The 18,784-nt window shown below is 42.7% G+C and overlaps 1 protein-coding gene across 2 annotated transcripts in view; it reads left to right on the top strand.

Moving 5' to 3' along the window:
- The window catches only part of fam184ab (family with sequence similarity 184 member Ab), a 167,432-nt gene that overhangs the window by 62,801 nt on the left and 85,847 nt on the right, over positions 1-18,784 (top strand). For both annotated transcript variants that reach the window (XM_061051617.1, XM_061051618.1), the window contains exons 2-7: positions 178-297; positions 3,235-3,393; positions 7,872-8,111; positions 9,441-9,524; positions 10,732-10,983; positions 16,112-16,247. In XM_061051617.1, the coding sequence (XP_060907600.1) occupies positions 178-297; positions 3,235-3,393; positions 7,872-8,111; positions 9,441-9,524; positions 10,732-10,983; positions 16,112-16,247 (991 nt within the window). The remainder of the gene's footprint in view (positions 1-177; positions 298-3,234; positions 3,394-7,871; positions 8,112-9,440; positions 9,525-10,731; positions 10,984-16,111; positions 16,248-18,784) is intronic.

The raw sequence follows: 18,784 nt of genomic DNA, 5'->3' as shown, positions 1-18,784 counted from the left end.
TTTCTTTACTTTTAACCAAGTACGTCCAGCACTCCAGTTCCAGCATCCAGTCCACACACAGCAGGCCACGCTGGCTGAACCCGAGCTGCGACAGGAGCAGCTTTTTTAATACTGTAATAACTCCTGATTATAAACATGTCTCTCAGCTAATGGCTTTTTTCCTCCTCTCTGTTGCAGGTTATCTATGCACTGAACACGAAAAACGACGAACACGAGGCGGCCATCGCCACTCTGAAGGAGGCCCATGAAGAGGAAGTGCAGCAAATTCTGTCTGAGACCAGAGAGAAGATACTCCAGGTTTACACACTTTACATTATAGATCTGAATGGGTTTTGTTTTGTGTTTTTTTGGGGGTGGCTGTGGCTTAGTGGTAGAGTCGGTATGGCGTTAGTGGGGTCTCCCAGCTTCTTCAGTCATAGGTCAAAATACCTAACCCCAAACTGTTCCTGCTGCTGCGTCAGCCGCATATGAGTGTGTATGAATGGGATTAGTTAGCACTGATGTACGTTGTCTCTAGATGCTCCTACAGTATTTACACTGACATGATGTGGAGATTACTCACAAGTTTTAAAATAAGGACTTCAACATCTTTAAATGTACACTTCAACTTGGCAAGGTTCCATCATTAGGGATGTTCCCAGCCGATGAATTTCCTAGTAGGTTAAACCAAATTAAATTTAAATTCAGTTTAACAGACAAGTCTAAAGTTAAGAAAACACTCGGAAAACAGTCAACATTGAGCACAATTTATTTAAAAATTGTCTGCGGATAAAGAATGTACTTTCATTTGCCAAGTGCGGGTAACGTTAGCAGCTAACACAGCCTACATACAACTTTATCGCTAGTTTGTAGATCAAAATAATGCCAAACCACGTCTCTCCTATGAAATACTATCTGTTCATTATGTCGCCCCCCGGTGGTGGAATGAACTTCCAAACTCCGTTTGGATCTGCAGAGTCCCTCTGCACCTTTAAGAAAAAGCTAAAGACCCAGCTCTTTCATGAATACCTACTAACTTAATGATGATGGTCTCCATATTATTGATGATGATGATGGTTGTGACGATGGTTTTTGTTTGATAACGACGACTTATAAGATGGTTTCTATACTGATTAGAGCTCTCAAGAACTGCCCTCAATGTTGTGCTTTGGATAAAAGCGTCTGCTAAGTGAATTGTAGAATTGTAGAATTATGCTTGTTTACATTTGGGTAGTAGAGCTGGGAGAGCAGTGCCATGAACTGGAGCTACAGCCAGTCCAGGGCTACAGCCCCAACTAGTGGCAGGTGGCTGCACTGCAGTTTGAGCATAACATTTGACAGTCATTGGCCAAAATATGAATAATTAGTTTAACCGACTAGTAAATTCTGGTGCTGACTAGTGAGGGTGATGACGTTTTACTGTTGAGTTGACTGAACGTGCACAACTCTATTATGGGGGGGGGGGGGTTAACCCACATGCATCTTGTTTTCCCTGTGTGAGCAGCGTCAGTCACGTTTATTTTCTATGTATGTAACTGATGTTTGAAACAAAAGAAAGGGAACTAACTTTGAGATATTTGGATCAAATAGAGAAAGCGGGTTTAGTGGCTGTAAATGAGCATTCATTTAAATAACTAATGAATCACCTGCTGCTGCCCGGGAGGAATAAGTAAATGTATAACGCAGCATTACCTTAGGTATGTTTAATAACCAGCGAGTCTCTGATTAAATATATAAATGAATGGTGTGAAACTTTTCTACTTTCTTAGCATTCACTCCTGATTTAAATATGTGATAGGAATCTTTAAAAGTGGACTCACTGAGGTCATCCAGAGTCCGATTCATGTCAGTCTATCAACATAAGCTGTGTGTGTTAACCTTCACAGCCATAAATATGTATATGAAACAACACATTGCACACTATCACATGAAGGAAAATCCACCAGAGAGCCTCGATCGCATTCATGAAAACACATGAATATTTAAAATATATGAATATGAATCATTAAAGTATATATGTCATGGCATCCTATGGTAATGACTGTTTCCCCCTGAAAGCAATGTGACTAACCTTGAACAGCTCCACATGAACAGATGTTTACATGCATCACTTCTGCACAAAGTCTGCCTGGAGGGAAGATCCAGTGTGGTTCTTTGAATGAGAAATATAATGATATGAATGTGATATACCTATTTAATCTTCTCATTTACACTTCCTGTTTGAGTTTCTCATTTTCACTTCCTGTTTCAGTTTGTAATTTTCACTTCCTGTTTGAGTTTCTAATTTTCACTTCCTGTTTGAGTTTCTAATTTTCACATCCTGTTTGAGTTTTTAATTTTCACTTCCTGTTTGAGTTTTTAATTTATACTTCATGTTTGAGTTTTTAATTTATACTTCCTATTTCAGTTTTTAATTTTCACTTCCTGTTTGAGTTTTTAATTTTCACTTCCTGTTTGAGTTTTTAATTTTCACTTCCAGTTTGAGTTTTTAATTTATACTTCCTGTTTGAGTTTTTTACTTTCACTTCCTGTTTGAGTTTTTAATTTTCACTTCCTGTTTGAGTTTTTTATTTTCACTTCCTGTTTGAGTTTTTAATTTTCACTTCCTGTTTGAGTTTTTTACTTTCACTTCCTGTTTGATTTTTATATTGAGTTAAAGGATAAATCTTGAGAAAATCCATTCAGCCCAATCTGTTCAAAGAAAGATTTAATAAGAGCAAAAATACATAAAAAATCCAACACAACAAATCCATGTTTTTGATGTGTTTCTCACAAGGTGGTGTTTCTATTTGTATAACAGGATTTCCATTTAACTAATATTCCTGTCTACAGGTTCAATGTGCTGATTAAACCTAACCCTCCTCACGGAGCTTTAATAAATATTAATTAAGTTTAATGGACGAGTCATTCTGGTGCCAAATAGCGAGGATGGCGGCTTCTGATTGTATTTAATCATTTATATTATCCTGTTTGTTCCTGAGCATGTTTGTTTGCAGAGAAAAAATCTTTAAATGTCGGTGAAGTTTGGTAGAAATGTCTCGATTTTTTTCCTGTTGCAAAAAAGTTGTTTTTAAATTTTCTCATAAAGTATTTCATTTTATTCTACAAAGTGTGGCTCTTATATCACATAATTATTCCTGTGTTTAATCCACACTGAGCTGCAACATTACCGTTTATGTTATTACACTATGATTAAAGTAGTCATTTTTTTAGATGACTTGCCTTACTGAGCCTTTTGCTGTTTCCTCCGTCCAGTACAAGAGTAAGATCAGCGATGAGATCGACCTGAAGAGGCGGATCCAGTCTCTGGAGGAGTCCATGGAGCTCCACGACAGGATGAAGAGACAGGCGCTGGCCGAGTTCGAGAGCTACCGTCAGAGGGTGGAGGACATGCAGCTCTGCACTGAGGCTCAGGTAGACACACGATTGATGTGGTGTGTGTGTGTGTGTGTGTGTCTGTGTGTGTGTGTGTGTGTGTGTGTGTGTGTCTGTGTGTGTGTGTGTGTGTGTGTGTGTGTGTGTGTGTGTGTGTGTGTCTGTGTGTGTGTGTGTGTGTCTGTGTGTGTGTGTGTGTGTGTGTGTGTGTGTGTGTGTGTGTGTGTGTGTGTGTGTGTGTGTGTGTCTGGGTTTGTGTGTGACGTGTGTGTGTGTGTGTGTGTGTGTCTGTGTGTCTGTGTGTGTCTGTGTGTGTGTCTGGGTTTGTGTGTGACGTGTGTGTGTGTGTGTGTGTGTGTCTGTGTGTGTCTGTGTGTCTGTGTGTGTGTGTCTGTGTGTGTGTGTGTGTGTGTGTGTGTGTATGTGTGTGTGTGTGTGTGTGTGTCTGTGTCTGTGTGTCTGTGTGTGTGTGTCTGTGTGTGTGTGTGTGTGTGTGTGTGTGTATGTGTGTGTGTGTGTGTGTGTGTCTGTGTCTGTGTGTCTGTGTGTGTGTCTGTGTGTGTCTGTGTGTGTGTGTGTGTGTGTGTATGTGTGTGTCTGTGTGTGTGTGTCTGTGTGTGTTTGTGTGTCTGGGTTTGTGTGTGACGTGTGTGTGTCTGTGGGTGTGTGTGTGTGTGTGTGTGTGTGTGTGTGTGGGTGTGTGTGTCTGTGTGTGTGTGTGTGTGTGTGTGTGTGTGTGTGTGTGTGTGTCTGTGGGTGTGTGTGTGTGTGTGTGTGTGTGTGTGTGTGTGTGTCTGTGTGTCTGGGTTTGTGTGTGACGTGTGTGTGTCTGTGGGTGTGTGTGTCTGTGTGTGTGTGTGTGTGTGTGTGTGTGTGTGTGTCTGTGTGTGTCTGTGTGTGTTTGTGTGTCTGGGTTTGTGTGTGACGTGTGTGTGTGTGTGTGTGTGTGGGTATGTGGGTATGTGGGTATGTGTGTGTGTGTGTGTGTGACGTGTGTGTGTCTGTGGGTGTGTGTGTCTGTGTGTGTGTGTGTGTCTGTGGGTGTGTGTGTCTGTGTGTGTGTGTGTGTGTGTGTGTGTGTGTGTGTGTGTGTGTGTGTGTCTGTCTGTGGGTGTGTGTGTCTGTGTGTGTGTGTGTGTGTGTGTGTGTGTGTGTCTGTGTGTGTGTGTGTGTGTGTGTGTGTGTGTGTCTGTCTGTGGGTGTGTGTGTCTGTGTGTGTGTCTGTGTGTGTGTGTGTGTGTGTGTGTGTGTGTGTGTGTGTGTGTGTGTGTGTGTGTGTGTCTGTCTGTGGGTGTGTGTGTCTGTGTGTGTGTGTGTGTGTGTGTGTGTGTGTGTGTGTGTGTGTGTGTGTGTGTGTGTCTGTGGGTGTGTGTGTCTGTGTGTGTGTGTGTGTGTGTGTGTGTGTGTGTGTGTGTCTGTCTGTGGGTGTGTGTGTCTGTGTGTGTGTCTGTGTGTGTGTGTGTGTGTGTGTGTGTGTGTGTGTGTGTGTGTGTGTGTGTGTGTGTGTGTGTGTGTGTGTGTGTGTGTGTGTGTGTGTGTGGTATAAAAAGCAGCTGTGCCCGACATGATACTGCAGTCACAGCTGCAGGTAATCAGAACTAATGTTTGTTTCTGCCCCCTGCTGTGAGGCTGGAGAGTCTTTCATGTCTGTCAGCACCACGCTGTGTGTTTGTCTGGACTTTTGACTTGTTGTTCAGGACTCCTTCAGGACCTGATTCAACACGTCATGTGAGGTCTCTATGTGTTCTGAAGAAATGTAGATAAGATTTTAAAAAAGGTGTGTTTACAGATATGATTTTAAACACTCTACTCGGCTTTATGTTGATCACCGTAAGCCTTCTGATGAATAAGAGACAAAGGAGAAATCAGAGGGTTAATAAGTCTAATAGTAGAGCTTCTTTAACAAGCTTACGTTCCATCAATGAAAAAAACATCGCAGTAACCCAAACTAATAAGAACTAAAACTTAGATAAATGACGACAGCCAGCTTCATAAAATATTATCTAACCAGAGGAAACAACTGAAGAACTCAACGTCAATACAGACCGCCATTATCACAGTGTGTCGACTGTCTGGTTGCTATTTTTAGAGATTGCCAACAGATGTTGTTACAGTTGGAAGTCGTCAATATTACAAATGTGTCTCTGAAAGATGGAGGGATTTATTCCATTTTCTTTATGTGTGTTAAAACCCTCATAGGGAAGTAAGTCTGTGTGTGAGGAATATTTACTCAATTGGTTAAACGTACAATATGTGGAATTTTATGACAATGTTTACATTCAAATATATAAATTAATTTAAATTGACTAAACCTATGTTGTATATTTTTTGTTGAGTAAAACTTTACCTCAAATATTTCCAACTTTTCTCAAAGCCTGATAAATCTGTTATTTTAAAGTTGTAAGGGGACTTGTCTCAGCTTAACATGTTTATAATTCCTGTGGAAACACCCGATGTTACGTCAAAGACCGCTTCTGTTGCTGTGTTTGCTGCTGTGATAAGATAACTCTCGTGAATTCCTGCAAGCCTCATCGTCATCTTATGTTAATGTATTGATTGAGAGCCCCCTGGTGGTGGAATCTACTCTCTGTGCCTTTAAAGCTCCAGTGAGGAGTCTTGAGCTGGTTATGAAACACACATATGATGACTATGTCTCATCGTAGAACTTCCCTGTGGCAGCAGTTACAGGCATTCAAAATAAATATAAAGATCATTTCCAGCATGCTGAAGAAACATCATTTGCTGCTTTAGCCAATGTAAAGATATCATTCTTTAAAGCTCCTTTGAGAAGCTTTCAGTTTGAGTCCATTTTGGAGGATTTCTGCGCTGCCAGCCCAAAAAAAAGTGACATTCACGGACACAGGCCCTAAAGTATTAATCCAATGGTGCATCGTTATATTTACCATTCTAACATTCACATCTTTACGTTTGCTTGATCTCTACTCAAAGGCAATTATCTCTAACCAATCAGGACATAAGCATCAAATGACGGGACTAAAAGTAAACTGGGAAATAGAGTTTTGAATAATTGAGCGCAGCTTGTTTCCTGTAGTTAGTGTAAGAGCAGTACCAGATGGTTTATGACGTTAGTATCCTTGACTTTGTCTGTTATTTAATACACTGTGTACACTGCAAGAATATAAATCAGCCTGTTGCTATGACCTTTCCACACACGTGTCTAGAATACAGTAAACATTTGTGCAAATCGATATAATAATTGACAGAGGGAGAGACAGATGCATGACATTTTATGGATTTTTTTATGCGCATAGAGTCGAGGTTGGGCAGAGAATATATTTGAAAACTTCTGGATGGATGATTTTGAGTGACGCTGGAGAGAGAGAGAGAGAGAAACATGCGACTCCACTGCAGCTCATGCAAAGGTGTGTTTGCACTCCTGTTGTCATAACAGTTCAGCACCCTGATGGATGCTACAGATGAATGTCACCGGCCCCCTTCACGTGAACACTGAACAGCAGAAGCTGTCAGTCACACCTTCCAGCCGACTGACTCACACGCACACACACACACAGCTCGCTCTCAGCTTCCACCACACGCCGCAAGCCAGAGCGTCTGCATCGGCGACAGATTCAATATTCGAGGGTGTTCAGGTGCAAATTACATTTTGTAGTTAGTGCGAGTCGCTAATTGTGTAATTGTCTGCAGCCTTAGTAAATGAAATGCTAATTTCAGGTGCAGCCAAATTAAATGAAAAAGGGCGGGGGGGGGGGGGGGGGGGTTGAATCTGCAAATGTAAATCTGGTCCTGAGACGTGTTTCTTCAAGATTTCTCACGCAAAAGAACATGATGGAAAAAGTATCCTATTGGAGTAAAAACAATCTACATCAGTGTTCTACAGTTCACTGAGCAGACGCTTTTATCCAAAGCGACGTACATCAGAGAGTAAGAACAACACAAGCAAGGATCTAGAAAAAAGGGAACAATGTCAGTAAGAGCAAACGATCAGCTTTGAGTCTGATTGGACACACAGGTGCTGACAGGAAGTGACCAGAGGCAAAGCACAACATTGAGGGCAGTTCTTGAGAGCTCTAATCAGTATAGAAACCATCTTATAAGTCGTCGTTATCAAACAAAAACCATCGTCATTACCATCATCATCATCAATAATATGGAGACCATCATCATTAAGTTAGTAGGTATTCATGAAAGAGCTGGGTCTTTAGCTTTTTCTTAAAGGTGCAGAGGGAGTTCATTCCACCACCGGGGGGCGACAGAGGTGATATGATGTCATCATGTTATGTGATGGTTCTTCTATTTTTGGAGAGTGTCGTACTGTTTAGTTCGCAGCTCTCTGTGTTAGCTGGTTTTTTTAGCTCTGATTTAGAGCAGGCAGCATGGCAGCCAGAAGGTCAGATTCCCCGGAGTGAGTACATCACCAGCTGTGTCGGGCCTTTTTTTTCTTCTAAACAGTTCACCCATGTGTGTGAGGAGCCTCCAAACCCACAAATCAATCCTCCCGTTCAGCTCGCCCTTTCATTCCTGTCTCCTCTTGACAGCACACGCAGCGGGTGGTGTCCATGTCGCGCGAGGTGGAGGAGATGCGGCGGTCCTTCGAGGACAAGCTGCGCACGTTCAGCTCGGCGCAGACCCAGTTCGAGCAGGAGAAGAAGGTCGCTCTGGAGGAGCTGAAGGGCCAGCACAGACAGGAGATCCAGGAGCTCCTCCGCAGCCACCAGAGCCACAACGCTAACTACAGTAAAGACCAGGAGAAACTGGGACAGCTGCACAAAGCCGAGGTAACACAGAAGTAGAGCAAAACAACAAACTCTCTCACTACAGGGAGGACTGAAGAAGTGGGACAGCAGTGATTACTCTCTTATTAACCTTAAATTAACCTGCTGCATCAGCTCAAAATCACAGCAGGTCAACTTGTTCTATTCTCGCTGCCACAGCAAAGCAAACAGGGGAAACACAACATTTTAAAGTCTTATCCCTTCATGCTGAAAAATGTTTTTGATTGTTCCAAATTTGACCTGTAGCCTTTTTCACACCTGCACTATAGACCTGGGCAATATGAGAAAAATATGTGATGCTGGTTAACATTGTTCTATACTGCAATAACGATACAGGGTATGATATATAAATAAATATGAAGGAGTTCATATGAGGGCTGGGATTCTTTACGTTTCTCACGATTCAATTTCGAGTCTTGGGGTCACGATTCGATTGAGAATCTATTTTGGATTCAAAACGATTCTGGATTCATGATTCAAAGTCTATTTTTGATTTAGTACATACTTCAGGATCTACTCCAGCTACTGTGAGACCGGCTGAATTTCTTGCTGCTCCATTTGGCATTCTACTGAGTTAAAGAGCTAGCCTTAGTGCTAAGCAAGGAGAGACTGATGAGCCAAAAAAAAAAAAAGAAAATCGATTTTTGGAAGTTATGAATCTATTTAAAAATGTCATAAGATAAGAATCTTGATTTTTACATAAATCTATTTCCCCCCTGCTCTAGTCCATATTATGTGTATCCTCTGTTTTTTATGTTTTAACAGTAGCTTTGTTTGCAACATTGAATCCAAAATAAAAACAATCACCACTAAATTGGCACCAATGAATCTGAAGGGTAGCTGATAACTTTCTTAAACTTTACCTGACTGCATCAACATGTTGTGAATACATGTTTTTAAAAACGTATGCATGCTGAAAGGGAAAGCATTGCTTGTTTACAGAAAATGATTCATCACGATACCTTTGCTCCTCCTGAAATCTTCCTACGCTGCTTGTTGGTTTATGAACCTCACAGCAGGAGACTTTCACTGAGGGATGGGAGGGGGAGGTCTTAAGAGGGAGGACAGTTGATGACAGTTTTTTTTATCAATGCAACATCTTATTGGAGGTATTCACAGTATAATCAATAGAGTGGTAAAGAACATTCTCACAAGCAGAAAAGAGAATGAAGCAGCTTCGTTATGTGTAGAGATTGCACCAGTTACTCACCCGTAGTGTGACATAAACGTCCCATGAACCCCCGCCCTGAAGTTTTCAGGAGTTTTGTGCATGTGTGAAAACAGTACCTACAGTATAAGCTTTCCCTTGAATGTTGTGCTGATGTCTCACAGGTGGAGTCTCTGACGGAGCGGGTGGAGGAGCTCAAACAGGACAAGAAGAGATTGGTGGAGGAGTACGAGGCCAAACTCAGCAAGGTACGAGACTGTGGCCAAATCAGAGGACACGCTCTGTGAGCAGAACGCTGCAAACAGTCCATTTGATGTTTCCTGACAGCTCAACGCTCACACGCTGATTAAATCCACAGTTTACCAGCCAACACCTTTTTTACAAGCCAATACATATATGTATAAACGTAATTAGTGCACCTTGAAAGATTCTGTCTGCTTCAGTGTTAGAGGATACATTCCTGTAGATGTGCATCAATGTATGCACATGTTTATAGATATATTTAAATTTTTTATATATAGGCTCTTTTTTCGCAGGAGCAGACTCTAGTATGTGAGGTGTTCTGGTTTTTCCGTTTGCAGTCAGAGCAATATCGACCAATCATGTATCAGCAGGCTTCAGCGTGTGCAGGACAAACCTTCCTTATGAAGAGCAAAAGCAAGCGGGGACAAAATCCACAATACTTTGACGATGATTTTTTTTTGCAGTGTAGTGTAGTTTAATTTATTTTAACTTTGAGCAACAAATCGTCTTGATGTTTTATCACGAAAGCCAAAAAAACATTTAAAAGTCCCAACTTGCAGGAATGCTTCGGAAAAGATCGATTTGACCTCCATCCAACAAACACTCAAAAAAAAAAGTTTATTTAGGACAGACGTGTCAAAGCATGCATTTTACTTTTCCGTTACAAATCTGCATCATGATGTTATTTCATCAAACTGAAGACCTGTAAATAGCAAATAAATCACAAGAAAACTGTTTTTTTTTTGGGCTCATTCTGCCGAGTGAAGCCTGAGTGTATCGCCAACTCTTTACAGTCAATCTGAGGCCTACAGAAGCAGATGAACAGGCGGCACTCCAAGGGATGTAATGAACCGTGAAATGATGGCGTTTATTTACCGACATCTGATGGGGGCAGTTTTCAGTTTGCTTTTGATCTGACCATTCGGAGGTTTCTCATGTTGCCAAGTGGACGATAAACACAGTCTAGTTTTTTTTTAGCGTGACATATTTCAATGAGAAAGATTCTCAAACCGTCTGAAATGTTTTCCAAATGCAATCCCAATTCTTTAAGGCAATGTGTGGAAAAAAAGGGAAAAAGTTGGTGAAGAAGTCAAACAAATCAGAGCGCCTCTTCCCGGAGGCTTGTTGTTTTTTGTTTTATTACTCCATTACTCTGTTGGGATGAAGGTGTTATTTCACACTGATAGACGTTTCACTCTCTCCGTCCCCCAGGCTCAGGCCTTTTACGAGCGCGAGCTGGAAGCCATGAAGAGAACCCAGCAACTGACCGCGGACAACCTGTTGGCGTGGAAACGCACCGAGTCCGAGCTGAGGCGGGAGTTCCAGGCTCAGGAGGCGGCGCTGCAGAAGACCCTGGGGAAGCTGAGGGCCGAGCTGGCCCGGGTAACGGACGAGGCTCGGGAAAACCGGGAAAAGTCCCACAAGCTCCATGCGTCACTCACCAGCGCTGAGAGAGACGTCAAGGTCAGTGTGAAGCCCGAACCGCTGACTCAGACATGTTTCAAACTTTAGAGTCACTTTAGCTATAACTGCAGAATAACGAGCGTGAAACAGGGCCAGGAAATTAATAGCAAACCCCAAAGATTAGCCATTTTCTGATGCAGTTTTTATGCAGAGCCTACAAAATGTGTCCTCTGTTAAAGATGATGAAATGAGTATGTAAAATAAATGGGATAAAATCAAATGGGTGACACTTTATGGAATTATCTGATGAGGATTCAAATACAAGAAAATTGGCTGACCTGATCACACTTCACCATGTTCCTCTAACTCTAACGTGTGTCTCTAGTCCGTCTACAAACCCCCCAATTATGAGAAAAATCCATCCTCTCTGTCTTTTGCCTGCTCCACTTTTCAGAAAATGTGTGCTCAAACAGGCCGTTTGGAGATTTTCCCTTCATGACATCACAAAGGGCAGTAACCCCTCCCCCAGGTGGGTGACACTCCCACAGCTAGGTGTTAGTTCTGCCCTCTGAGTCTGCCTTCTCACTGTAAACAATAGGACATGGAGGGAGAAAGCTCGAGTACACCAATCCCTTCCAGAGAGGGGGCGTGGTCAGATACAGCTCATTTACATATTTAAAGATACAAACACAGAAACAGCCTGTTCTGAGCAGGGCTGAAATAGAGGGGTTTATAGACATGATCAAATACAGGATCAGAGTGGATTTAGAACAAGACACTTCACACACATGTTGTGTAGAGCTCTGAGACTTATTTAAACTGAAGAAGAGGAGGAGAATATGAGACCTTTAAGTGTGAGACTGTTTTCTCACATCCTCTCTTGTAAATGAAATATAGCCGTGCTGCTCTTTTATCTTCCCAACTTGTGTTTTTCAAAAAATTTTAGGAGTTGCCTCTTATCTCTTATCATTAAAACTAGAGCTGACGGTGTCCTCCAGGGGAGCTGCTTAACTAGGTCTGACTTGTTGTTATGATGTGCTGTGAAGTTTGTGGGAAATTATCTCTGACTGCACAGACGACAGAGAGGGGTGCCCCCCCCCACCCATTCTCAGTGTTACTATCAAGGTCAGCAGTGGTTGATGCGCCTGGGGTTAATAATTTCATTAGCGATCAGAGCAATTAACTGTAACCCAGATAAAGAGACGACAACAGAGCAGGCGGCCTGAAACCAGCTCCTTTCAACACCTCCTCTTTATATTCTCTCGTTTGAAACATCAGATATCAGACGGTGGAAATAATTTTAAACCTGTTTTCCCACAAACTACGAGTCTGATATGTTGTGTTTTTTACTACGCTGCTATCACAATAATCTCCTAATAACAGACTAAGACTTTAAGCACATCCTTTAATCCCTGAACTTCTGCTGGCAGATCACTATTGAGAAATAATACATTTTTAATTGAACCTTTACATGCTCACAGCAGGGCTTTTAATCTTCATCTGCCTTCGTATTATCGTTCATGCTCTTAGCTAGGACACATTTTGGTTTCTGTAAGTTACAGTTTTGGTTCCGACACGGAGACATTTTTGCTTCCTGTTCATTAAATTTCTTCCGTGTGTAAAATAAAAAAATCTTGCACCAAATTTAAAACATTCCCCCCCCCCCCCCCCCCCCCCCCCCAATCTCCAGAGGCTTAATTACTGTACCAGCATGGAACCAAAAAAGTAGCATCAAATATCGACTTAACACCAGTCAGCGCAGTCGGAGTCGGTGTCAGGATGCTCCAGCTTCCTGCTTCAGTGTTCTCTGTCATCCTAATTTAGCTTATGATGTAGTAGGCAACTCTCCAGAGAAATGCGGGCGAGTGATCGCTCGGAGGAGCCGAGACAGACGTAATTAATGTCTGACTGTTCACAAGCTTCTGCAGGAATGTGCTCGCCAAAAATTACAAATTATCCCCCGAGTGCAGTACTCCACTGACGCTGTGTTATATCGCTGCTGTCACCGTGTTTGGACTGAACGCTTCACTCTCAGGTAGAGCCTATCTGGAAAGGGGCTAGCGGAAGCTTTTAGCAGGATTTAAAAGAAATAAATCATCTCAAGCGCAGGTTTGAGTCACTTTTAAAATGCAAATAGCAGTGCTGGATTCAGACGGGGCCGGTGGAAGATGATTGACAGAAGTAAGGCGGCGTGTCTGTGAGCGTGTGTTTGAGTATGATAAGCGCTGAATTGACGTCTTTAACAATGGGATTCCTCTTTTAGGCTGAGTAAATAAAAAAGATTTAAGATTAATCCAACTATAGAACTTCTTTTATCCCTACTGCAGCAAAACACATCCAGTCGTTTATACATTGTTCTTGTGTGGACAGGATGGATTTGTAATGGATGTAATTTTAATCATACTAACACGCTACTGTGGCTCAGTGGTAGAGTCGGCCAGGTTCGGGGTTCGATCCCCAGCTCCTGCAGACACATGTCCGATGTGTCCCTGATCCAGACACTTAACCCCAAGTTGCCACCTGTATTAGATTCCCAAGTATTCGTTAATTCTGATGGTCACTTCACATAGCAGCCTCAATCAGTGTGTGAATGTGTAGGTGTGAATGTGTAGGTGTGAATGTGTAGGTGTGAATGTGTAGGTGTGAATGTGTAGGTGTGACCTCGGTGTAAAAGCGCTTTAAGTAGTCAGAAGACCAGAAAAGAGCGATACAAGCTCAAGCCAATCATTAACTGTTTCACCATTTCACTGGATCAGACATTTTTCAGTGTGCTTGTAAACATGCTCATTGATTTGACAATAGCTGTGAATATCCCAATGACATATATTCAATGTTTACCCCCTTAATTTAAACGTTATCCCGTCTACTCCACCCTTAAGTCAAGCATGAACGTCAAGCAACACTTTAACTAGGGACCCAAAGGAATGACCTACTTACCAAATAGTCCTTGATTTTCCAAAGATGAGGAGGTCCTGACTTTCTACAGAGATTGTACCCTTTTAAAAATGGTCCTTATTTACCAAAATGGTCCTCAATTATGAGAAGGATCTTCACTTTTCCAAAACGGTCCTTACTTATCTAAGAGATCTTGATTCATCAAAAGGGCCTCACTCGTCCAAAATGTTCCCACTTTGAACAGAAATGATCCCTCGCTTTCCGAGTGCGTCCTCGTTCATCAGAGAGGTTCTCAGTCCTCGGAGAGGTCCTCACTTCCCTCACAGTTTCTCGATTCCCTCAGATGTCCCCACTTTCTGAGAACGCTTTTGACTTTTTAAAGAGGTCCTTACTTTGCAGAGGAGTCCTCATCTTCCTGAAGAGATGGTTCAGATTGTTTAGAAGTGGTGTTGAAAGAGGTACTTCATTGTATGTATTTCACCCACAAAGAGATGTTGATCAGTGCAGGACTTTTATTGAGAAACCTACAGAAGCTACGCCCTACATCCATACAGACGTGGTCAGTTTAACCACGTAATTTATCTATTTTTAAGAAGGATTTGTCTATTTTTCAGACATCCAAACTTTCCAAGAAGGTTCTCACTCTCCAATAAAGTCTTCTTTATTCAAAAAGTCGTCCAAAACAAGAACATGTAAATCCTTACCCCGCATCGTTACTCATTTTAACATCATCTCAGTCTTAATCCTGAACCAACAGTTAAAAGAATTGGACAGGGACAACAAGTAACTCCCTCATCGGTCCCCACAAAGATGGACTAAACAATAAAAACAAGACACACACACAAACACAAGCACACACACACTTTGATGGATTTCTTATCTAAACTGAGAGGTCACGAAGTGTGACTACCTGCTGTTGGTTCATCAGGGAAATAAAGCATACAGCCACACACACAGAGTACAACACACACACACACACACACACACACACATAAACTGTAACTTGTGTGTGTGCCTCCTCTGTGGTTATCATCACACTGAGATTTCTTTGTCTTAGCCGCAGCAGCAGTAATTAAGTTTGAGGCAGGCTGTTTGATGGGACTGAGAGATGTGAAATTGCCTCTCATGAATTCTTACAGAGTGCTAAATCCCACTGTGTGCGTGCGTGCGTGTGTGTGTGTGTGTGTGTGTGTGTGTGTGTGTGTGTGTGTGTGTGTGTGTGTGTGTGTGTGTGTGTGTGTGTGTGTGTGCGCGCATGTCATATCCCTCCCTGAAGTCTAGTCCCCATTAATTGAGCAGAAGTCAGCACTTGATCTTCAGTATTGGTAATAGGCCACCAATATGCTTCATTCTGTCAGCCTGACAAACTAGTTATGTTAGAGTTAAATGTCTATAAAATAAATAAATATTCACTTTCTATTTGCTCTGTTTTTGGTCCCAACCAACTGCTTGGGGTATATACAGTACATGACTCTTTAGAGGGTTAGTGCTACACTTTGATTACTCGCGCTTTCTTAAATCTGGGTTTGCCATTGAGAGCTAAACAGTTTGTGTTTAGAAGAGCTTCCTCTACCAGGACAAAGCTGCAGTGAACCAAACTGGACAGTTAAACAATAGGCTGAAACCAATGATAAAGCACTTGAATGCGAGCGGAGCTGCATATTCATGTGGAAACTCTCTGTAGTTTCATACAAAGGACCCCTTTCAGATCGTCCCATTGTTTTTACATAACGGACTGATTCATCATTACAGGTGCAGGAAATGAGAATAATAGAAGCCCCTGAAAGAACAATTGGACATTTTGTATATGATGTTAGATGTGAAATTATATGAGACTGATTCAGTAGCAATTCTAGGGTCTCTTCGGGCCCCAGGCAAGAATGAATTGGGGGGCCCTCCAACCAGTGTTCCCCCTCCTCTTCCTCTGTTTCCCTGTTTTCTTTTTCTCTCCTATAGACGGATCATTTCTCCTCATTTGTCTTTGTTGACCTTTATCGGGGGACTTTTGGTTTTCACAGCAATAATGCATGAGACGCTTAGCAGGGCAAGGAGAGAGAGTCCTGTCAGATGGGGCCCCTCAGGGAGGTTTCATACTGGCATTACAAAATATGCATATTTTTCCCAAAGCAGTTACCTACCTTGCCTGACTGACAGATAAACCTCACCTACACAGTGTTCAGATTTTCTCCCGTTGTCTTCTAAGTTCTGCCTCTCCAGCTGCTACCTGACCTTAACATCGAATTCCCCCCCCCCCCCCCCCCCTTTTCTGTGTGTTGCTTTGACTCCTCTCCAGGACCTAACCAAGCAGCTGGACGAAGTGACCCAGAACTCTGAGATTGTGGAGATCCGTCAGAAGGAAGCCGAGTGTGAACTGGAGGCAGCGAGGGACCGAGTTCAGCAGCAAGCCACTGAAATACTGCTCAAAGCCAGTAAGAACTGCAACATTCCTTTTCTTCTTTTCTCTCTGAAGCCGGCTGCACACTCACTGTATGATTTCAGTCCGTTTTAGCCCCCCGTTTTTGATTCATACGACTAAATATGAAGTCAGGTTTTAGCCCAGATCTGCAACATTAATCGTGCCGTGTACACTGAGGCAACTGCTTGTAAACTTGTGGTTATTGCTGATGCAGATTGTGTATATTTGAAAAAGAGAGAGTGAGGGATTCTTCCCAGTTTGTGTTTATTTGAGCCTAGTTTTACCTCCGTCTGTGGGAGTTTTTCTATTGACAATTGTGAATGCTCCATCCTGATTTAACCCTTACAGTGTGAGCTCTCAGGTCAGGCCGACAAACGGGTCGCACAGTGTGAGCTGACATCCCACCACCGCTTCTCTACACTGCGCCGAGCTTCACGCAGACCTCTATTTGTCATGCTATAGACGACTTGGATCCATTTAACCGACAGAACACTTCCCGTGCTTGTCGTGCGAAACACATCAAACACATCCACTAACAGCTCGTCTAATCTCGTCTGAGGCGTCACAGGCCTGAAACACTTTAATGGTTTTACACTGTATATCCGAGCTAATGCTATTCCCAGTGCCTCAAGGGCAGAGGAAAACCCATCTCACATCAATAATTCCCAGTCCACGGTGTGTGTTTGTGTGTGTGCTCTCCCGTCGAGTGTTGCATGTTGGAATCTGATTTAATATCTTGTGAAGTCTCCCCGTCAGTACTCTGTGGAACAACATGGCATGAACATTAATGTCTTAGCGAAAGCAAAAAAAAAAAACCTCGTCCATTAGCCCCCCGCGGGCTCCTCGTGACAAACCAGAATGTTTTATCACTTCCCACCGGAGCTGCTTTCATATGATCAAGAAAATGTAAATGCATTGCAACAGTTGAATAAATGCAAATATAACTGTATCGTACACATTAACGGAGAATTGCAGATCACGCCTCCTGGATGATTTAAACTGTGAGGCTGCTAGCTGTTGTTTGGTTCCCTTTGTTTGTATTGGTTGCCGTGGCAGCATTGGTAAACCACTAAAACTGAAGAGCTCTTATTCTGTGACATTAACTTTATTGTACCCGCAAAAGTAATGTCTGATATCTCTAACCATCGCTTTTAAGAGTCTAGAGGGAAAGCAACATCCCAGTAACTCTTAAACCAACAAACACCCAGAGTTCAAAATGCTCGCTGGGGCGCCCAATCGCCTAATGGTTATGCCAAGTGCCCCGTGTACAGAGGCCGTAGACCTCGTCGCAGCGACCGTGGGTTCAAATCCCGACCTCTGCCCTTTGCTGCATGTCACCCCCCCCCCCCCCCCCCCCCCCTCACCCTAACCCTCCCAACATTTCCCGTCTCTCTTCAGATGTCCTAAAGGCAAAATTGCCCAAATAATATCTTAAAAAACAAAAAAAGAAATACTGGCCACTGACTTTTGACTAATGGCACACCTGTAGGGTTACATGCTGCAGAGATGCTAAGAAACAATCTTGCCATCTCTTTATAATTGATTTTTTCCTGACATTGTTAAGAAAAAAATATTATTTCTCAGGTTAAAATAACTCGATCAGGATGCAAATCAATATTGCCCGTTAAAGCAACATTATGTAGTAATGTGGTCTGGTGTGCCAAGGCCGCCAATAACAACACAGCCTTAAGTTTCATTGCAGTATGTTATGAATTTCTCTACAGGGATGCACACTCGGCCATCGGACTACTTTCACATTAGCCTTGAGACGGCTCATAGTACCTGCTGGGCGGCAGTGTTACCACTTTGCAACCATGCAACTTAACTCCGGTCCGGCTTCTTTCTCTGTCAATTTCTCGTCTTAGCATCTTCGGTCACCGTTCTTTTCCTTCGCTTAAGGCTGCTGTAAAGTAGTGCTGTGAAAGTCTTTTGAGATGACCGCCTGCTGCCACAGTATCCTGGTGCTTACAGCAGGTGACGGGGGGGGAACTGTGGACATGGAAGAGACATTATTCTCCCTGTTAAAAGTCATTGTACATTTCGATTGACCTTTGAATCTTCTATTTTGAGTTGCTCTGCACTCTGCACTGTCCATAAAGTGTTGGTATTAAGCTAACAAGCTTGGATGTGCATCCCGGTCCATCTGTGAGAAATTGCGCCCGAGGGAGCGTGTTCAAACCTTGTGTCTTGTGCTTGTGTTTCTTGCCCCATTAGACTTTATTTTTTCAGCTTGGCAAGTACAATGATTGCACAAAATGTAATTAACAGTACCGGGGCCAGCAAATTTTTATCCTGGTTCCAAACCCCAAAATCACCGCCCACGTCTTCGGTTTGTTCAGTTATTATACGAGTTCTGGTTTTGTGCCCGTAAACATCTGTAGCTGCCAGACGGAGAGAATGTCCATCAATCAGGATTTTAAAAACGTCGACTGTTGTCGGCTGATGAAAGACAGCAACATCAGAGGGTCCGTGAAAATGGCGATGGATGAGATTGGCACAGCTGGAAAGACTGTTGCAAGTCTGTAGGATAGATAGGTATAGATACAACAC

This window comes from Labrus mixtus, chromosome 12 (genome assembly GCF_963584025.1).
Source record: "Labrus mixtus chromosome 12, fLabMix1.1, whole genome shotgun sequence".
NCBI lineage: Eukaryota > Metazoa > Chordata > Actinopteri > Labriformes > Labridae > Labrus > Labrus mixtus.
Note: the sequence above shows the minus strand (reverse complement) of the source record. Positions and strands in the feature narration are given on the sequence as shown.